Genomic DNA, 23,406 nt, shown 5'->3' with positions numbered 1-23,406 from the left:
TTATTTACTAAGGCTAGAGAGAGAGAGCCATACATCCCCCAAAAGAAGAGCTGGGGTGTTGCTACATTAGCTCTGTTAGAAATGTCGCATGTATTGGGCAAGCAGTCAGTTATGGAGACAAAAGTGGATCTTCTCATAATGGAAGAGCTGAGGCTCTATTGTTCCTTAAAATTCACAGATAGATCTCATTTCTGGTCATCACAAGAAGCAGAGTCCTAAATGTACACTATTTGTAGTTTTTAAAACCTATATGGTACAATCCTAAAATTGCAAAAGAAAGGAGACAAAAGTTTATTGATTAAACCCAATTATAGAGTCAGGCTCATAATAAAACAGTATCGATCTGTGGACATGATGCTAACATAATCAGTCACATTTAGATATTTAGCCCAGATCATATTGATCCATGTCAAGTTCAACTTTCAGTCATATCTGTCGATGGAAGAACTATGTAACTCAAGCTGAAGGGTCTTCAGAATCATATTTAAAAACAAAAAACAAAAAAAAAAATACACAAACTAACATATATCTCACATCAATGTCAAAAGGTGAATGTAGCAAGCAGGCAATGATTGGCTGTTCACTGACGATGTAAGGTATGAGGTGATGATCCATGAAGAATGTATTCCTTTACATTTAATAACTACTTACCTGAATGATTAAATACATTACATGCGGTAAATTAGTATTAATTAAATGAACACTAAACTGCTTACGCTGAGCTGAGAAATGAGACAATCCAACTTTTCTTGCATTTTATTCTAATGCCTGATTGTCTTTCAATAGTTAATAAAAGTTAAATATATGATAATGTGAAATAATATCAAATGAGTAGGAGGCAGAGCATTGAGAAACGCAAGGTGCACATATTATAAAATCAGAAAATTATGTTTTATTTTAAAGAATTTGTCTTAGAATCTTTATTTCTCCATTTATCTGAGTAAAAAAAAATCTTTTAGTATCACCTTTATGAAATTAAATTACTAGTTTTTTTTTTTAAAAAACATCTGCTTAATGTTATTCATTATTTCTTTCACCAGAGAAGGTCATAACAAGAAGTTAAAAATAATGCCCACTAATGGCTTTTCAGTTGAGAACAGGATATACAATAAATTTCAGAGAAAAGAAATCCATAATTCTCCTTTTACTACACAGGTTTGAAGAAGCAAATTTCTATTTTAAAACAATAGGTACACAGTCTTTAAATAAAATATACAGGTTCCTGGAAACAATGAATCTATGGTTCATGTCTACAATTAAATCATATTTTCAAAAGTGAATTTACTTTATGAAGCATTTTCCCTATAATATGACTCTAAGCCATATATTTACTAAAGTGACAAGCATTTCTGACACATAAGTGGAAAATTACTTTTCCAATAATTACTGTTAGTAATAAAAATAATATTCATGATAGCAATTTAAATCAAAAATATAGACTCTATATTGAGAAAACAAATAATGAGAAAACAAACACAAAAATTCTATTAAAAAAAAAACAACCCTACAATCTCTCAGGGGCTGTAATTCTATGAAAGTGAAATGTACTCTTAGGGATTATCCCACTTTCAAAACTCAAGCTGTAAAGACCAATCATCTCTACTTCTTCCTTTCGATGTCTGATTGGCACAATTCAAAATATTTCATGCAAATATACTACACCATGCAGCATTATAACATTAATATCCATGAATTTATGAAGACAAAAATAAATTGAAAAGGTACCAGTTTTGATCTCTCTGTAGGAGAAATCTTTCACTTTAAAATTCTCTCATGAACTAAAGTAAAATAGGAAATCAACTACCATTAAAATATTATCTTATTTTTATAAAAGAATATTTTCATATAGTTTTCTGTGGGCATAACATATCTACATTTAATTCTTAGGAAATACATAGATATCATTTAGATCAAATGGAAAACGTGATTTCAACCAATAACATAACCAAATCTAAGGCTTGGAGATTTACAATAACACAGAATTATGGTGACTAATTTTAAATGGAAAATTATTCACGGTACTAATCAAATGTTTGTTGATAATGACAAATTTCAGTGCAGTTTGTCTTATGAAACAGTATGAGAAAATTATTAAAAGAAACCAACAAGATGTGAGCTTAAACAATAGACTGTAAAACTATCATAAATTGTGATGATTAACCTCTGGACTAACTACAGGTGTGGGACACAGTAATTGAGGGGTGTTTCTATGGTAACAGTTAGATACATGCTCCAAGCATCTTTAGGTGGTACTGTCACCAGGTGAGGTAAAAGTAGATGAAATAAAAACCAAACTGAAAAAGATTACTATTTGCTATAGATGTAAAGAATTATAGAGGCTGTATTCAAATGGAACATGAAAATTTTTCATTAGGGTAATAGCTGTTGGAAGTCAAGAGAAAAGAATAGGCTGACAGTATCCATTTAGACCGTTAACACTGACTTGCAAACAGCTCGCATAGAAAACGTGGTGGAGACTATTAGCAAGCTGGTAGGCCCCACTGTGGGGAGAGGCGAGTCAGTCAGTGGGCACTGACCACAGCTAGCCCTGTGTACTCAAGAACCCATATCCCGTGAAAATACGCATGTAAGTCAGAGTTCAGAATGTGAGATGGAAAAATCATTAAACTAATTTTTTTTCCTTCTTCCTTTGCAACTGATGCAAAAAATGGTTTTCTTTCTTTTTTTTTTTTCCTGCTCCTGGTATTGTGAGAGATTGGAATTATTAAAAAGAAAGGGGAGGGAAAAGATTTGGGGGGAGGGGCGAGGAGACCACTGAAGGAGAGGTAGCCATTCATTAGCACGGCGACCACCTGGGTATCCAGACCTGGCACTCCAGCACCCAAAGGACTCAGAAGAGCATGCTGCTAGTTAAGAGCTTATCCCCTCCTCTTCAAAAACCTCAGCTGAACTCAGCAGCAATGAACCTTTGGAAATACCGTCACTCGGTTTAAAATAGTCCTATGTTTAGGCGCTGGCTGGTAGGGGCGCTCACTGCAGCCCACACCTGATGATACTTTCCTTGTAGCTCAAATTCTCATTGAGGTTGAAAATTTACAGGAAGTTAAAAGTGGCACAAAGAAGTACGCACCACTTCTCTTTTTATGGCACCCATATGGTCGTTAATAGGAAGACTTTAAAGCTAAAATCTTGAGTAGATCATCCTGGTTGGTATGTTCGTGTTTTATGTCTGCCTGTTTTATGTACGCTGAGGACCAAAGAGAAATACTTGATAGATACATCAATTAGAAGTTTGTTCACAACTCTATTATTGACCCAAATAATTTCTTAGCTTGTTTTTGTTAAATTGATTAAAAAGTGATGTATGGATTTACACATCTTGCTTTCTGCAGCAAATAACATAATATTTTCACATGATGACCATTTTAATCAACACATACAGACCTAGAATCACAGGCCAAGTAACTAATATTCAACATTTATTTGAAATAATATATTCAATGTAAAGTAAGCATACTTTCCCTATGAAGTGTGAAATTTAACTTATTAGATCAGTGAGGAGACAAAGCCAGGAGAATTAGCTCATAAAATGAAATGTAAATGTATACTCCGATTTAAGAATTGAAAAAACTGGCTTAACATTGAAAAGAAGGTAAGTTTTCTGGTTCGTTTGTGCCATTAATTTATTACTGGAAGTCAACTAGTACTGTGTTGGATTGATTATGTAACATACATATTGCGTTGTGTTACATACATGAGTGAGAGAGAAATGAAAAACAAGGTTCTTGCATATTATTTTGGTTGAGGACAGCAAAGAAAGATAGTTTATCCAAAGAATGTCATCAGTCAGGCAAAAGGCAGTGCACGATGGTTTGACGCAAATATTATAAGTTGGATAGCCGCACAATCTCTTGCCCTTATGTTCACCCTATTTCCTTCAAATTTCTATATATCCCAACAGTCAAAGAAATAGGGAAGAATAAATTTACTTATCAGAGCAATCTATAAATACATACGATTATTTATGTTCCCAAAAAGACAGTAGGGTCATCTAATAAGTTAGATTTTATAAATTTCTTATTTTGTTCTGACTATCCCTAAACATTCAGTATGTTTAGTTTTAAAAATGAGCTTTTTAAAAGTTATAATGTATATACTTCAAAGAAAATTCAGGAGAGGAAATGAATTAGCAAGTAGTCCCTGCAATTAAACTCATCTATGAAAATTTTAGTTATAATTCTACCTACATATTTTTTAACTTAGTGAAAATCATATCACATATCTAATTTAGAATTTCCCACGTAACTTTTTCGCGTGCTGTTGCAAACACCTTCATAGTCATTACTTTTAGGCCCACATGAATGGTAGGTAATAAGTTGTTTCTACTTTTCTGTGGTGGCAAAAATAGACATTTCTGTTTCATAAATGGTAAAGTTACTGTAAATATTCTGGGTTTGCCTAGAAAGTAGGAGACTGACATTGTAAACAAGGTTAAGACATTCCTTCAAAAATCGTATCATTACAAAAATTTTAATACAATGAAGCAAAACAACAAACAAAAATCAGGGAAACACTTACCCTTACCAGCTATTGGTCAGCAAAGAAATGAAAAACAAAGCATATTTAAGTGGGTTAGGACCATATTTATTGCTGTGACCAGTCATATTAATTTTATTCTTTTCTTGGTTTCTACTAATGACTCTAAAAGTTGTTCTTCCAAGAGATGATCAAGAAAGGAGAGAAAGGAAGATGACGGAAGTCAAGGAAGGGAGGCAAACATCAAGCGCAGAACTCTCTGGAGGGGCCCAAGGGAACCCCTCACAGTCAGTATTCTCATTCTTACGAAGTAGAAACATCTCCCTCTCTCCCTCCCTCCCTCCTGTCTTCCCGTCCCTCTCTCCCTCCCTCCTTCTCTCTTTTCCCTCCCTTTCTTTCTGCCTTTCTTCCGTTTTTCTTTCTTAAAGAAAGAGAAAATAGCAGAGTCTGCTCTAATTGAAAACTTTACTAAAAGCCTGGGATACAAGAAAGGAAACAAAGGAAAGAAAGGAAGGGAGGGAGGGAGGGAGGGAGGGAGGGAGGGAGGGAGGGAGGGACGAAAGAAAGAAAGAAAGAAAGAAAGAAAGAAAGAAAGAAAGAAAGAAAGAAAGAAAGAAAGAAAGAAAGAAAGAAAGAAAAGAAAAGAAAGAAAGAAAGACAGAAAGAAAGACAGAAAGAAGAAAAAAAAGAAGGAAAGAAAGCTGTTGTTAACACAGCTGAGACAGTTTGGCTTTTTAGACCAAATTTACCGTTTTTAGAACAAGTTAATCAAAGGGCTAGGAAATTCAGTTCCACTGACCCTGATCAACACTGCCTTGACAAGAGTAGAAGGTTTTGCTAGAAAGAGATTACATGACTATCTGAATCAACTGATTAGTAGATCCTTAACTCATTAATTGTGTATCATGTAGTCATGGCCTTAATATCCTAGGCCAGGGGTTCCCACCACTTTTCTTGCCTCTCTGCACCAGGGTGAGATCCATGAGCTCGGCACTCTCCTGGGGCATGCCTTGCACTTAGGATGTCAACACAAGTGAACAAGTGAGACATTTTTACAAAAACAATATTCAAGTCACTGTAACTCTGTTTCTCAAATGGGGGTGATTCTTCCCCATCTTCAATCCTGCCTTCTGGAATATTTGGCAATGTTTGGAGATATTTTTGGCTGTCAGATCTAAATGGGTGTTGGGGAAGGGCATGCTATTAACATCTAGTGGGTAGAAGCCAGGGATTATGATAAACATCCTATAATACAGAGGACAGACCTTCCCCAAACCCCGGAAACAAAGAATTACCTGGACCAAAATGTTAAAATGTCAAGGCTAAGACATCTTGTTCTAACTTACAAGAAATAATCCTTCTGCTTTTGGTCAGGATGGTGTAATTGAAAACAGATTTACCCTCCTACCTGAAACAACGAAAAATTCAGAAAAAAAAAAAGAAGAAACAGTTCTCAAAACATTGGACATCAGGCAACATAGGAGAGTGATTCCTGAGAGATGGCAAATAAATGAGGTAAGCCTTAAGTTGCCCCAGGTTAATGCCAGGAGAAACTTCCAAAGCTGTAGCACAGGGAACAAGAACCCAGGAAGAGCCAGTAGTCTCCCTCAGTTGAGAACATGGAGCTGACCATTCAGAAAGGCCGAGGTGGCTGAGTCTGCAGAGAAGGGTACTGTTCTCTCCCCCAACCCCTTCTGTATTCAGTTGAATACTAACCACCTCATGCATGTGAGGCACCTACCTGAGGCCAGGGAAAGAATCACCCTAAAGGATTACAGGGGACACTGCGCCAAACTCACACAGAGCCCAGAACAGTACTTGTTCCCAACAGACAAAATATAAAACCTCAAAATTCAGGGGTCATCAGTTAGAGTCCTTAAGAAGAGTCCTGGTCCAGAAGCAGGGAAAATTAATCTTAGACAAGACACTGTTTAGTTTCACCTAAGAAAACTTAAAAGCAAACTCTGAAAGGATCAAAGGGTTTTCAACTGTGTCTTACTTAAATTGTGTCTTAGAATAAAGGTCAAGAACATTTTCATAAAGAAAACTACACCAAGGGACATCATAATAAAACTGCTCAAAGCCAGTGTAAAGAGAAAATCTTTAAAGCAGTCAGAGGGGAAAAAAGATATTATGTAGAAAGAAACAAACAAAAGTGATAGCACATTTCTCATCAGGGAATAAAAAAGCAACTTCACAGAGAGTGTAGCAAAATCTGTAAAGTACTGACAGAAAAAAACTCTTTCAAAACAAAGGTAAAGACTTTTTCATATATAAATAAAAATTCATCACCATCGAATCTGCACTGCAAGAAAAGTCAAAGGAAGTCCTTCAAGAAGAAGTATTAATAAAATATCTCTACAAGAGAATGAAGAGCGCCAGAAGTGGTAACTACGTGGTAGTAAATATGTAACATTTTGTCGTATTATTTAAATTTTTTTTTTTTTTAAATAAATCTTATTTATTTATTTATTTATTTTAAGGAGGGCGCAGCTCCCAGTGGCCCATGTGGGGATTGAATCTGTAACCTTGGTGGTACCAGCACCATGCTCTAACCAACTAAGCTAACCGGCCACCCCCTTAAATTTCTTTAAAAGGTAATTGTTTAAGGCAATAATAATAATAATAATAATAATAATAATAATAATAGCAGCAATGTATTGTGGGATTTGCAACAGAGGCAGAAGTTAATTGTACGACAAGAATGGTCCAGAGGCCAGGAGGGGAGAAATGGTAGTATACTATTGTAAGGTCCATATGCTGTGCACAAAGTGATAAAAACACATGAAGATGGATTGTGATAAATTGAACAGTATATACTTTAAGCGCTAAAGATATATACTTTAAACCCTAAAGCACAAAGGTGACTAGAGTTGAGCACATATTCCATCTTTAATTATTTGAGCTTAAAGTGTCTTTAAGCTGCCCAGATGCGATACTGAAGGGTGCCTAAAAAGAAAAGAGGGTAGTTATTTGATGCATAAAGAAAAGGAGAATAAAATAATGTATGTCAAGTTGTACTCCCCTAGACAAGAATTTTCAGAGTAAAAGGGTGCTGATTGAAAAAGTCAGAATTTGAGCTGGAAGTTATAGACAAACTGATTTATTACAGGAGAAACTAGAGAAGTTTTGCAAAGAAGTGTAACAAGTTAGAACATCTGGTCTAATGATTATTAAAGCTATATTTGAATATGTTTCTATTATTATTACATAATTTATTATTAATCACTTGTAAATTCAAATGAAAAACATAGTTCTTAATGATTTAAATTAGCATGCAGAAAATTACATGAATATTAAGGTGTTTAGAAAAAGAAAGTTGGCTTGATGACTTAATCTTTTTTATTAATCTATAACAGAAAACAGTCCCATTATCCTTCTGGATAATTAAGTTGTTCTTAAGAACAACTCTAGAGAGTGATGGCTCATCATTTTGGTATTCTAAAATCTATCAAGGCCAATCAATTTGATTTTGCCATCTGTATAGGGCACATAAGTTCACATTGCAGTAAGTTAAAATAAAATTTCTTTTGAGAAGCTTTGGAAAACTTTCTTATATGTTTTTGAGATTCCCAGAGATACCACAATGCTTGGCAAATTCATGATTGAAAACCACCGGCAACACTTACTCAAGATCTGTGTGAAAAATTACATAACTGACTCTATGACTACTAATACGAAACTATTTTTATTCAATTATGAATCAGTTAATGTTGTAAATGACAATGCTGAACAAATTTGCTTCAGACAATTTTATATTGTATTAAGGTTATTCATTGATAATCAAATTATTTTTTCACAAAACTTACAAAGCTGAGCATCTGTATGGAGAGCTCCTCCTTTAGGGTTCAGCTTCTGGGCTTGAATTGCAGGAATGGGCTTATATGATTGACCTGTGGCCCTGTACATGGCTTGAACCCATAATATTCTATCCTGTTCATCATCACTGGCAAATATAACAGTGTCTCCTTCTTTAACCGCGTTAAAGAACATCTTACCACCTTGGAGGCCTGTGGAGGAAGAAAGACACCATTAAAAACTTACACACTTGGCAGGTTTTAATTTCATTCACTCAACGGTCTCATGGAAGAGAACTGATTTGATATTAGCAGCTCAGTACTTTAAACGACTTTTAGTTGAGGATCAAACCCACAATCCAGGAATTGCAGGAAAAATAAGAGAAAGGTTTAGATTTCCATATCTCTTGGGAAGTTAAAAATAATTGAGGGAAATAAACTGTCCATGACACAGTAGCACTCGGCAAGACATACACGCCTATCCCACGGAAATGCATAGTATAGTCTGATCTTTCATGCCAGAGAAGAAAGTGCTTATTGGTTGGCACATTCCTCATTCTACAGGCAGGGGAAATACGTACCCGATCAATTTAGCAGGAAAAAAATACAGCTAAGGCAAAAGTGATACTTACGTTCTAGAGTATTTTATTTTTTTGCAAAATTCTTTCACCGAAAAGGTATTTTGCCTTTTTAAATGACTGACTAGTGAGTGTGATCGCAAATTTCTATTTTAATCTTCATATATTAATTTCTTAATTTCTATATTTATCAACCTATATATTTCTTAATATCACTTTATTAATGTCACTAATCTCCACATAGTCTTTCATTCACTCACTCCCTCATCCGTTTTAGAAATCAAGCATCTAGTACTACACCAAGTATTAAAACAAAAGGAAGGAGAGAAGAACAAGAATGTGTTGCTGGGGAGAAAATAGGTAGAATACATAATAATTCATTTGCTGTTTCTCTCCCTATTTTTGTCTCTTGTATCTTTTTCCTTTCCAGTAATCAGGTTTAGGTAAGCATTGATGATATTTTTCATATAGTTTCTCTATTATAGAAACTTCTACATATTTCATCCTTATATTAAGAGAGAAGATGAGTTATGGCTAAAACCAAGCAGCTGTCAAAAAGATCGAATCTGCATTTCATAAAGTCTTGTTCCAGGATATACATGAAATGTGCATCCCATTTTATTGAGTGGAGACTGCAATGTAGAACCGACACAGGATATTATGAGAATTTCATGAATACGTGAATGGCAGGTTAAGTGATTCCACTTAAAATTACCTGGATGGGGGTCGGTGTAATCCACAGTGTATCCTTCAAGCTGCATTAATTCCTGTGGTTCAGACTTTTTTTCTCTGTAACTGCACATAGCAAAGGTGTATTGGCTAACCTGTATGAGAAAAAGTTTGCAGATTGGTTGCGTTCAATTTACCTTTTAGATTTCTTTATCAGAAGACTTTTTGTCCAAATGGAAAATAACAGAATTTGTACATAAAATATGAAACGTGAACATTTCCCAAAACCTAGCTTCAGGATTACAGTGCCTTTCACTTGTCAGCTTGCAGATGAGATGGACCTTCCATGCCTACGAGGCAGCATTTCCCAAATCGATGACCTGCTGGCCAACATTCTATGAGATGTTAACAGAAGCACCATAAAAATGTATTCATGTAAAAAATAAGTCTAGGAATCACTGGGTTAAACAAAGATAAACAGGCTTCTTTCACTGCAGGCTTTTAGTATGCTAAGACACATTGTTCAGTTTCCCTAAGAGTGAGATATATTCGGAGCATTCTCAAATGTATATGGTAATGGACCCACACTTTTAAGCATACTTATTTCAAGACTTTTAACCAAAGTGGAAAACTCAAAAAGGATCTCAATAAAATTTGGGGATTTATTGGCTCACATGCCAGACCCACAGGAAGTTCTAGGGTGGAGTAAGTTTTAGGCAGCCAGAAACTTAGCACTGGGGAGATCTGCTCTCTCCTTTCTGCTGCTCTTGTGGAACTGGTTTCGTGTTCTTGTGCTGAAGTCTCCCTGGGCTAGAACCACTGCTGCTGACATCTCTGCAGTCACCTCCCTGATGTTCTAGCTTGGGTCACAAGGCCATTTTGGACCAATCACTGTGGCTGAGGGGCTACAAAAGTACCAGTGTTGCCCGGTTTGGGTCATGAGCTCACATCTCCACCAAACAATGTTGAACACTTTCGGCTCTTAGAAGTTCCTCCAAAACAGAGAGGGGGTGGAGCTGCTCCTAGCAGGAGAAAAGAATGTCTGGTGGATTAATAAATATCTAAATTGCAAAATATCCTACAACACCAGATGCCATGGAAAAGAGGTTGATTATTGTTAATTATGTCCCTTTCCAATTTTAAGCACAACATGAAACCAAGGAAACACAAAAATATCTTCCAATAGATGCAGATTACTCAACGAGGACTCAGAAAGGAGCTACTTATAAAAGAAAAAATGATCACGTGGACTACACTAAAATGAAGAAATTCTCTGAACTGAAGGACACCATGAAAAAAGTAAAAAGGCGACGCCACAGACTAAGAGAAGACGTATGCAAAATACATATTCAACAAAGAACTAACATCTACCAACACAGGGTGACAGGTAAAAGCAAAAGCTGAAGTTCCCTAGAGTAGAGGAAATTCTGCACCATCCGTTCCTCTGTGAATTTCCTGCCTGCTGGCCTCTCGGGAAACCCGGACTATTTATTATGTATTCCCTTCGACCAAGCAAGTCTTCTAAAAACTTATCCCAAGGAGACAAGTGGACAAATATTCAAAGATGCACGTGCAACGTGTTCACTGCAGAACTGCACATAAGAAAAACTGGGAAAACCAACAGTGGTTTGGTTAACTACATCACGGCATGACCACACGGTAATAATGCTATACAGCCATTAAAAGACATTATGACAGATTTTTTTTTTCTGGACGTCGAACTATTTCTAAGATATATTACAACATAAAGAGTAGGTTAAAAACAAAAATACAGAGTGTGCTTTTTGGAAAACACTCTACTTACACATAAATAGAAGGATACATATAGAATATTAATAGATTAGGTGGTGAAATTATAGGTTATTTTAAATTACTTTTTTAGTGAGTTGTTTTCAAAGAATATGAGTTACTTTTTAATAATAAAAAAGTACAGCTATTTCCATTTAGAAAAACAAAACAAAAACAAAACCCCCCACAAAGCCTTGTTTGAGAAGAGTGAGGTTGATAACTTGAGACCGTGGTTCTTGCTATTCGTAAGTTTTCCTTTGCTTTTTCTTTCCTCATCTCATAGACTATCAGTGAATTTACTTTTTCACCTGCCTATGTGTAAGGCTTACAGAGAAAACCAGGGCTCCCGGAGGGGTTTCTTATTCAAGTAGGTTTCAGTTTCCTTGTGTAAAAAGGTATGATTGCGTGTGTTTTGAGGGGGTTGTGGGGTGGTGAGCAATACACAGTAGTAACATTACATTCTATTATTTATTCTAAAAGGAAGCTCATTCTCTTACTTACGGACAATAACTCAGTCCAAAGTCCCACGATTCTTCCAGAGTGATTTAACGTATTATCTTTAAAATATTTTGAAATATTTCGAACATAAACAAAAGTACAATAATATACTAACATGTATACTGAGGGTGCCAAAAAATGTATACACATTTTAAGGAAGGAAAAAACTATGTTAAAATTGTAATACAATGAAAGACGCTAGCATTCATTTAATGCCATCTTTTGAATGAACGTCACACTACACACATTGTTACTGTAATTCAATTTAACTTTGAAAAGACATAGATAACATCACTTAAAATGTGTACATTTTTTTGACATCCCAGGTACACCCACCATTCAGCTTTGTTGAATCATAATCTTTTGTGTGTGAGTGTGTGTGTGTATACACTCATATATGCTTTAAGATTTTTTGTTTATTTCCTAAGAACATGCAGTTAATGGATATCTAATGAAATCCATTTCTTTTTCTCTCTCTCACCAGCTGTAAATGCCATGCTGAATATTTTGTGTATTATTTCCATGCATGTTATAAAACTTTGATTAAATGTAAGTTATTTTAGGTTCCTGGACACAAAACCCGTGTGCGCGCGTGTGTGTGGTGTGGGTGGGTTGTCCACACCAAACACAAGCAATAACCTGGACACCAGCTGGGGGTCCTACAATGTAATTCAATTCTGACGCTATACGCCCAGAGACAGCATCAGATCCCACCGGTACCAGTTCAGTCTTCCTACAAGACTTCCCACCCCAGGTCCCCACCCCTTCAGACACTGGTCTCAGCCCAGGTTGTTGCCTGTGCTTCTGACTAACCAGCTACAGACTGGAGGTCCCCACGACCCCCTTGCTGTACTTCTGAGGGCAGTTGCAAGTCCAAGATATTACCTGTACTTCTGCCAGACTGGCTGTACATCAGAAGTTCCCAAGGCCCCCTCCCTTCTTGAGTTAAATTTGCTAGAGAGGCTCCAAGAACTCAGAGAAGCATTTTCCTGACTAGATTACTGGTTTATTATAACAGGATAAAACTCAGGAACAGCCAGACGGAAGGAATGCATAGGACAAGGCCTGGGGAAAGGCACGGAGCTTCCATCCCTCTCCAGGTGTGCCGCTATCCCCACATCCCCACATGTTAACCAACCTGAAAGCTCTCCAAAACCCCCCGTTTGAATTTTTATGACAGCTCATTACACAGGCATGACTCATTAGATCATGGGCCACTGGTGACTGACTCCTTCGCCAGCCCCTCTCCCCTGCAAGGTCAGGGGATTGGGACTGAAAGGTTCAATCCTTTAATCACAAGACTGGTCCTGGCAACTAGTCTCCATCCTTAGGTTGGGTCTAGAAGTCACCTGATTAACACAACAAAAGATACCTTTTCACTCTCATGACTCTTTAATTTGCATTTTTAACAAATTAAAGGTGAGACCCTATGCCAGCAAAAAGATTATGATGTGCTTTATTGTGATACTGGCTTTATTGAGGTGGTCTGGAACCAAACCTGCAATATCTCCCAGGTATGCCTATATATATATTTCTTATAATAAATCACAACATCACATAGGTAAATTGATAAATAAAATCAAATATTTTTGGTACATTTTTAGAAACTTCATATAAATGAATCATATTCATTCTTCTGCAACACCCCCCGGCCCCAAAAATCAACATGATGTTTAATTATCTTGATACATAATCCATTACTTGAATTGTCACCCTTGGCCCAATGTCATGGGATGGCCTTGAGTATCTTCCACTTGCCCTTACAAGCCATTCCACAGTGGACATCCTGTTACACATCCTACCACAAGAATGAGAGCTAATGAAGAACTACACCAAGGAGTAGAATCATTAGTTTGTAGGGCATCTTTAGTAGATACCGCCAAACTACTTTCCAATTTATACATACACTCGGGGCATCTAAGTGCTTCTCATATTACACACCTTTGCCAAACTTAAAACACATGTGGACTATATTGCATTTAAGGTGAAAATGTATAAGGAGGTTCAAAAGTAAAAGAAAAGAACAAGACAACAAAAATGAAAATAATACTATGGTTCTTTTTAGTAACTGGGTGGGAGAATCTCTGTTCCTTGTTGCTCTCCTCGCTTCCCCTGGTTTGCTGGGAATTTTGGGCATTTGTAGGCTTGTCGAAGTAGCATCTCCACCTCTGCCTTCATCTCACATAGCGTTCTCCCAGAACCCATGTTTGTTCCCAAATTCCCTCTTTTTATAAGTTATACTGGATTGGGGCCCACACTACTCCTGTATGACTGCACCTTAATTATATCTAACAACGCTATTTCCAAGTAAGGTCACATTCAGAGGTACTGGGGGTTAGAACTTCAACATTTGTTTAGTCCGATTTTGTAGACTTTTCTCTTTAATTGCAGGATAATTAAGAAGGATAGAGTGAGCAAGAAGATAATACTTATGTCCTACAAAATCACAACAGAATTCAGATTTTATTGGGCATATTCACAATTGATTTACTGTTTTTATTTTAGAACCTGCATCCATTGCAACTATTTGTATCGATGATGAAAAGTTTACAACAATCTATAGTTGTACAAAATTATTTTAAGGGACATATTACAAAACAGTTTGAAGACCGATGTGAGTCTTCCTTCCTACCTGGTCTTTTAGGAAGATATATCTGGTCCTTTCTCGGTCCTTTAGAGATCTGGAAATGAGTTCTTCATTGCTTGCTAGCCGGAACGGTAAATAACTGACTTTAGTTTCATGTGCATTTACAATGTTCATATCTTCCTCTGTGTTCTCCTGGGTATTTCACCTCCCCATTTCTTATTTATTTATTCAACAAATATTTACTGACCATCTACAGTGAATTTTTCTAGGCCTTGAGGCTACAGCAATGTTCCCAGCATCAGAATCAGGAAAAAAAAAAATCAATCTCACAGTTAGAATGGAGACTGAATTGCAATAAAGAGATACCTAAAACAACTTTGGATGATGAGTTGTTTTGAAGAAAAATAAAGCAGAGTAAGGAGAAAGACATTGAACAGGGTCTATTTATAACGTGGACAGAAAAGGACTTTGAAGACAACCATACTAAGGTATTTCAATTGTAAGTGAAGGGGGATAAGTCCCATTTTCATTTGCCTCTCAATTACTTCTCCTTATTCTTTTCAACTTATCTTTGACAAGACCTTGGGCAAATCACTTTAACCCTTACACACCTCAGTTTGATTTTCTATAATGGAGACAATAATGTATGTTACCAGGTTTTGAGAGAATTACCGTGTTTCCCTGAAAATAAGACCTAGCCGGACAATCAGCTCTAATGCATATTTTGGAGCAAAAAATTAATATAAGACCCGGTCTTATTTACTATAATGTAAGACTGGGTCAAAATATAATATAATATAATATAATATAATATAATATAATATAATATAATATAATATAAATACTGGGTCTTATATTAATTTTTGCTCAAAAAGACACATTAGAACTGATTGTCCGGCTAGGTCTTATTTTTGGGGAAACAAGGTAGCGGTAACTGATGTAGAGTATGGAGCACAATGCTTGCCGGTTACGCAGTGGTTCCCCCCCATGCCTCCCCCCCCCCGCCCCACAATAAATCAAACCCGGTTGTTAGGGAACCATCATTTTTTCACTTTATTCTTTGTGTCTTCCAAGAGTCATTTCATTTTGGGTTAGAGATGCAGTTTGTTGCTGTAACAGAGTGAAGGTGACTGATTTGGGGGATTGAACTGTTTTTCTGGACACACGCTTTTATGCTGTGAATGATCTGGGGACCGCTGATTTTCACGCTTGGTCTTCTGTTTTCCCAGCCTCATTTGGTTCTCTCCCTTCCTCTTTGCCCCCACTCTCATAATTTGTGTCTATCCATTAGGAACACAGAGACTATGTTGTTGAAGGTACTTTTTTTGTTTTTCAACTATTAATTATTTTTAAAAGTTTATTGGGGTGACAATGGTTAGTAAAGTTACATAGGTTCCAAGTGTACAATTCTGTGATACATCATCTATAGATCACATTGTGTGTTCACCACCCAGAGTCAGTTCTCCTTCCATCACCATATATTTGACCCCATTTACTCTCATCTACCTTACCCTCTGGTAACCCCCCTACCCTCTGATAACCACTAGACTGTTATCTGTGTCTATCAGTTTTTGTTTTTTTGTTTGTCTCGTTCCTTTGTTGCTTTCAGTTTTATATCCCACATATCAGATATCAGAGAACCATATGATTTCACTGACACGTGGGATATAAAACTGAAAGCAACAAAGATATTTGTTGAATGAACACATAAATGAACAAGAAACTAAGGAAGAGAGTAGATGCCTCTAAACGTAGTTTTAGATATCACTCCCTCTATTTCTAATGGAAATCATCTTGAATGTATATTTTAATGTATATTTTTACATTGTCTTAAAACAAAAAATGACTAATCTCTAAAGCTCTTTACATAAATGATGTTCATATGCTGTCATGCATTAAAGAATCTACACATGATATGTGTAACACACCTAAAATGCTAAAAATTTGCTTACCATTTAAGATCTAGCCTTAAAAATAACTTGTCAAAAGGCTACTTGTTTTTTCTATATGTTGTGTAAAATGCTTACATCAGTGTTGCTTTTTTTATTTATACAAGAACTTGAAGTATAGGTCCAGATGCTGTGTTATGCTTTATTTTTAAATATTGTATTTCCAGCTAGCCGTAATACAATTATTTCTTAATATGATGGATATATAAAATTGTAAGGACCAATTTCAAGATCTTTAGAGATACTAAGAAAAACACCCCCAAACAAAAAAATTCGCAGGTTTAGAGGAATCACCTACTGTCTGAAGCCACAGCGATTTAAATGAGAGAGTATCAAATAGTTGTTTTACATTGTACTTCTTTTAATATTTTGTTAATTTTATTATTTCAAAAGTCACCCAGCTTTGGATCCAGAATCCATCATAGGTAACGGCCCGGAGTTTTAACGAAGAGTGCAGATGGAAGGGTAACAAGATACCAGTGACTAGCAAAGCTGTCATTACAATTAGGAAATCTGACCCAGGAGACAACTTAAAAAGGTGCAGTTTGGCTTTCAAATACATTGGTTCCAAGAGCAACTAACTGAATAATATCATCCTTCTGACGCATTGGCTCCTAATTCTAATTCCATAAAATAGTGCTGCATTTTATGCTTCTTTTGATTCCTCTAATAGCTCCCCAAATTTTCACTTTCACTCATCTCCTTTGCAAGGTCATGGTAAACCCCATTCCTGAGACAAACACTAAAATGAACCTGTAGTGTAAATTCAAGCGAATCCTTCTGAATAGTGTTGATACTTTGCAGCTCCTGGTTTGCTAAACCAGTATCCAGATTAAGGGTAATATGGAGAAGTTACACTCTGAAAGAACTGTGAGTATCTGCCGGCACTAATATTTACAATAGGCTGCTGAAAGATAAACTGGGGATCCGGGGGTCACCAGCTCTCTGTGCTCCTGGTTGGAGGTAGTCTTGTAGACCCTACTCTCCCCCATCACCACATGCCAGGGAGTTGTATAGAAACAGGTGGTCTGACCTGTTCTGATCTAGTTGTTTTTATCTATAAGCTTATTTGTATATTACTGAACAAAGCTTCTATAATATACTCTATTGCAACTGCAAATCCTTTCAGCGGAAAGACAGAGCAATGATAAACATTTCATTTCCTTAACCCAATCCACTCTTAGTAATTTCCATAAAGAATGGATTTGTTGAGAACTGGGGAATGTAAGCAGCCTTTAATCTGAGGACAGCAGCATTAAATCAGGCTTTAGCATCACCGCCTTTGCGGGAGCACCTTAAGTGGCTGGGTTCCCACCACGGGACCTGCATCTGGCCTGGGGAACCAATGGGAGGTTCTCCCATTCCCTTTCCCGTCGCCAACCTGCTCAGCACTTGTCCATGTCCACACGTGTAAGTGCTGCTTATTAGTTTTTAGAGACCACAGGCTTCAGGTTTGTGTGCAGTGTTCCTACTGCAGGGACATGTTAACAGCTGGCAGCTTAGCAACTGCCACCATCTAATTTCAGTAAAGATTAAGGCTTAAAAATCCTTAGCTGGAAATGTTCTTGGCAGAGGCCAAAGGTGCTGTTACAGTTATTAAAATAAAAAAGAAAAATCCCAGAGCTTAATTTAATCAAGGAAAATGAATACATCTTCAAGACCATGATGGATTTCAGGGAAATATATAGTTAGAGTCTTGACCAAATGGCATAAAAAAGATTTAGCAATCAGTGAATGTAAATTAGAAAGAGGAAAGGCAGTCTTTTAAAAACAATGCTCACAGTGATTCACATAGATTCATTTATTTAACAAATATTTAGTGTCTATTCACAGTAGACTGTAAGAAAGACAAGGGCCTTAGTTTCATGGATCATATATTCTAGAAAGGTTAAAGAGATAATAAAAAAACATAAATAGAAATAATTTTGATTAAATATAAACTCTCTGAAAATATAAAACAAGGTAATGTGACAGGGAGTGCGTGGAGGGGTACTTTAGATTGGGTGGGTAGAAAAGGCCAATTTGAGGTGACATTGGACCTGATACCTAAAATGGGAAGGTAGAATGAGCCAGCCATGGGGAAAATGAAGGCAGAGCAGTCAAAAGGAAAGATGGGGCAGCCAAACATCAACGGGGCTGAAGGCACGTAGGGGACTCATCTCAAAGGCATATTTGCACAGAAATCACACTTAAACAATAAACCTATATTATACATTTATTTGAGGTACGTTTGAAAACGGGGGTGGGGGGCTGACTTAGAGGTGCTAAACTCCAATGCTTGGCACTGCACTTAGTCTGGGGGCACAACATGTCAAGATGTTGCTGGCTGACACAGAAACACACCTCAAAAAGGAAGCCAGGGGCCAGAGCATGTATGGACTTCTCTACATGGTGTTCAGGGGTTAGACGTCAGGGAAGGATTTAAGCAGCAAATTGGCAAAACCTGAGTTATGCGTCAAGTTGACTAATCTGGCCATGAGAAGAAAACATTATAAGAATAATGGGGGATAGTGGAAGCAGAAAGAAAATTTAGGATGCTATTGTAGGAATCCATGTGAAAATGAGTTCAAGTATGCTTAAATATAAGTCAATTTTATGTTCCACATAGAGGTCTGAGAAAGAACCTAAATTAAAGAACAGATGATATTCATGTACGTAACAAACACTTTATCTTTACTATGTGGCAGGCACACTATGTGTACATGTTACGATATATACTAATATGCGTAGGAATACACACATATACATCAATATACACATACAGCATTTTAAAATGGAGTACTGTAAAAACAATTAAAAAAATTAAGCCTCTTAAAATTTAATTCGGATTTCACACTATTGTACAATTCTAATTCATAGGTTCTTTGCTCTTTCTTGTAGGAGTCAGACATTTCCCTGGAATCTAAACATGAAAATAACAAAAACTGTAAGGGAACCCAGGGTATGTATATGTAAAAAGAGGAATTTTTGCATTTGGCTCACGGACTGATCGTGAGATTCTCCTTAGCAAATACGGCCCTATTCTCACTCCACCTTCTCTCTGTCTTGTTTTATAATTTTAGCTCTTGAGCTATATATCGGTAAGTGATAATTTTCAGGTATTTTAGAACTATTTTGAAGAATACATGCATTCAGTTTGTTAATGTTCAAGAATAAATTCTATAAATAAATATGGCCATTATCTTTTTTCCCATGGAAAACTTAATTATTACAGAGCAAAAGTTATCTTAAAAATGAAAACCTAAAGTAAGAAAAAATTACTTTCCTCTGACATTTTGTTTCAAATAAGCCCCACAACCAAAATAATTTTCAATTGTTCTTCATATTCGAGATGTGCATTTAAAAGATAAAATATCACATGCAACTTGGTATATGACTACTTCCTAATTATAAAAAATGACTTAAATGAAAAAAACAAGCCAAAGTTTTGGTGAATATTTAAGCACTGATGCGTCATTTAAAGCTTTGTAATCTTTCTTCATATTATAGGCATTCGTGATCATTAGCCTTGCAATTGCAGTTCCATAGAAATATTCCCACATACACACAAAGATTAATATATGAGAATTACATACATATTTATTCTAGCATTGTTTGTTGATTTTAAAAATAAGGGAACTGAAATGTCAAAAAAAGCAGAATTGTTACATAAATCATGTTCATCCATACTGTGGAATCCAATCATGCAATTAAAGGAACAAGGTGGGTTTTTATATGTTGACATGGCAACTTATCTGTGATATGTTTTTTAAAGAGGATCAAAACAATTCACAGAAGAACTATGTATGGAATGATTCTCTCAAGGATGAAAGTTTAGAAAGCCACATTTCTAGGAATGGTGACTTGGCTACTTCTGGGAAGGAGAATGGAATAAGGAGGTGATGCTGGGATGGGTACTCGTGGGGGCCTTCCATTTTCTACCATAAATATTTCTGTATGGTTGAATTTTATCCTACATTGAGCAGGTCCTGGGATTGTAAATTTTAAGTCAATTTAAAATATAAGGGCCGAGAGCCACTATCTGGCTTTCTGGATCTGAAGCAGTGTATTTGTTCACCTCCCAGTACTATAAGCAAACATCAGCTGATGGCCTAGGACTAAACTTGGGCCATATGTTTTCATGCAGCCCTGGCATTCTCCACTACGTGACAGCAGCCTGTGGCAGTGCATCGCCACGTGTGCTGAGCATTTCAGATGTCAACAGGCTGGGGCAGCCACTTCTTTCAGTTTAAAGTGCATTTTGATAGCATCTCACTAACAGGGCTTCTCGTATGTTTGCAGCACGTTGGATCAGTCAGTGGCATGGTTGACTGTTTACATCCTGTGCCAACTCAGCTGATATGTAATTAACATTATGTCTTGATAGCCTGCTGTTGTTTGCAGCAACTTCAAGTCATGATTCTGACACATCGGCAGCAAGCAGTGAACACTTTGATATGGGGCCAAAACAACATAGATGTTTACTTCTGTTCCCAGTGATGTCACGCACTTACGTGGCCTCCATGAGGCATGGGACTTTTTACGCCATCACGCATTGGCCATTTCCATAATGTAGTAATGTTGCTTTGTACCTCAGGAAATTAATGCTCCGCAGTGATTATTCATATATCTGTTCGTCTTAGATCAACTGCAGCTGTGTGCATCAATTTAATCATAGCATTATGACAGAGGAAATAAGAGCTTAGTCTCTAGAGTCGATAACACTGGACTGGATCCCCTGACTACCACACCCTGATTGCACAATTCTGAGTAAATGATATAATCCCTTTGTACATCAATTTTATCTGTACAATGGGGATAATAATACCTACCCTCACACATACCTTATTCTGAAGAGTAAATAATGTGTTAAAAGTGCTTAACATAAATGCCTATACAACTGCTTAATAAATATTAGATGACACATAGCAATCATTGTATTAATAGGTGAGTGCTTCAGGAATTTTTGGATTTACCACAGAATATGCAATACCTAGGGGCATTAACAGAATGCAGAATTATGAAATACTTCAGTTTGGTTAAACCATAAATACAAAGATAATTTTAAAGCTACTAAATGGTTTTATTACAACAAACTAAAATTTATTAGTATCATAAGTACTTTGTATCAATGACAGCCACCAAACACTAAAACACTAAATAAGCATAAGAAAAATGAATAAGAAATGTATATAAGTTAATTTTGGTAAGATTTCAAACATATTCTTCCAAATTACTGTTCTTTCAATTTGGTATGAACCAAAATTTACCTTCATTAAAAAAACAAAATGCAGCTTCTTAAAAAACATGAAAATCTGTTTAATACTTTAACTATACTGGTTTCACAATCTAAACCGGGACCAAAACTAATTTTACTTAGAAGCTAAATAAACAGCCCACATTAATAAACAATTCATTTTCCCATTTTCAACTCTGATTTACTTGTTTATGTATGAGTCTTTGCAAAGTCTTTTCACCTCAGCAGCTCCTCGAGAGTTCGCTTTGAACAATGACTTTGCAGCTGGCCAAACCTGACCCGCAATCAATTTTTCTAAGTACAAATTCTTGGGCGGATGGCTAGTCTCCAGCTATATCACTCACATATAATACACACTCACAAGTGGTGAAGAGATTCACATTATCACCAGAGCTCCATTCTGCTGACGGCAGCAGCGACACAGCAGGGGGACACTGTCCTCCCTGGAAAAATGACTCCTTCACCTTTCAATAATGCAGCCTGCAGGTATGGACCTACGAGCTATGTGCCGATAGAATGAGAGCTGTCTTTAAAAATATGAATAAACACTACCTGGTTCCTCCCAATGGGGCATTCTCATTGAATCTCCACACATAGCCATCTTGATTTTGAAGAGCGTGCATTCAATTTGTCTTCCCAATACATATGGAATTGAAAGGAAAATTCGATTATATGTAAAACTCGGAGAGGATGCCAAGTACTGGCATTTCTATCTCAGGACATTTGGGCAATGGATGCCCTGTGTGAGTACATGTATGTACATACGTTTGTGTAAAGATATAATGCTTAAATATAACTTCAGATCGTAAGATGATGCCTCAAGTAGAATAAATCTGAATTCATTACGGTTAGGTGGTGTTTTTCCTAAATTTTAATTATGGAGTATATGGGTTTACCTACTTTGCTTTAAACTGAATTTTGCCTTTTAAAATGTTAAACATAGTTTGATTATTGGGAGAACCTTCTAGCACCCCAAAGACATGGTTAATGTTCCTCAAAGACATACCAATTAATGATTTCAAAAATTTTTCTTCCATTTCTAAGCCATTTTATGGGCGACAATAAAAGTATACTAGTTTGTCCTGTAACTTTTGATTCTTGTGATCAAATGCTAGAAAATCAAGTAAGGAGTAGAGGATTACCTTGAAACTCACCTGCCAAAAGCACGAGGTGATCATTTGACCTCTAAAGACTGATCTAATGAAGCCTCATTTTCATATTAAAACAATCAGTATATTAGAAACGCTTTTAGCCGACTGTCACTTAACCAGATCTCCACACTAATGAACACTCTCTGATTCATTCTTTAAAACGTAATGAATATGATCCATTAATTGTGCTCCTTGGTTTTTACATAAAGGAGTTGAAACTTATCTCCACACAGATATTTATAGCAGCTTTATTCATAATTGCCCAAACTTGGAAGCAACCAAGATGTCCCTCAGTAGGTGAATTGATAAACTGTGATTCCTCCAATAGAATATTATTAAGTGCTTAAAACAAAAAAAAAAAAGAAGAGCTTTCAAGCCATGGAAAAACCTTACATGCACATTACTAAGTGAAAGAAGCCAATCTGAAAAGGTTACATACTGTACAATTCCAATATATGACCTTCTGGGAAAGGCAAAACTATGGAGACAATAAAAGGATCAGTGGTTGCTGGGGGTACAGGAGTAGTTTTAGGGCAGTGAAAATACTCTGCATATGACAACGATGGGCACATGTCATTATACGTTTGTCCAAATACATAGGATGCACAACACCGAGAGTGAACCCAAAGGTAAACTACAGACTCAGGGTGACTATG

General features: G+C 36.4%; 1 protein-coding gene across 11 annotated transcripts in view; it reads right to left on the bottom strand.

The window, feature by feature from the left end:
* The window catches only part of CADPS2 (calcium dependent secretion activator 2), a 479,588-nt gene that overhangs the window by 147,207 nt on the left and 308,975 nt on the right, over nucleotides 1-23,406 (bottom strand). For all 11 annotated transcript variants that reach the window (XM_088799948.1, XM_088799951.1, XM_088799947.1 and 8 more), the window contains 2 exons: nucleotides 9,588-9,696; nucleotides 8,307-8,507 (listed from right to left, as the gene is read on the bottom strand). In XM_088799948.1, the coding sequence (XP_088656074.1) occupies nucleotides 8,307-8,507; nucleotides 9,588-9,696 (310 nt within the window). The remainder of the gene's footprint in view (nucleotides 1-8,306; nucleotides 8,508-9,587; nucleotides 9,697-23,406) is intronic.

Source organism: Rhinolophus sinicus, chromosome 8 (assembly GCF_057876585.1).
Source record: "Rhinolophus sinicus isolate RSI-liver-muscle chromosome 8, RSI-T2T, whole genome shotgun sequence".
Classification (NCBI taxonomy): Eukaryota; Metazoa; Chordata; class Mammalia; order Chiroptera; family Rhinolophidae; genus Rhinolophus; species Rhinolophus sinicus.
The sequence above is the reverse complement of the archived record's forward strand: the minus strand, read 5'-3'. Positions and strand labels throughout refer to the sequence as shown.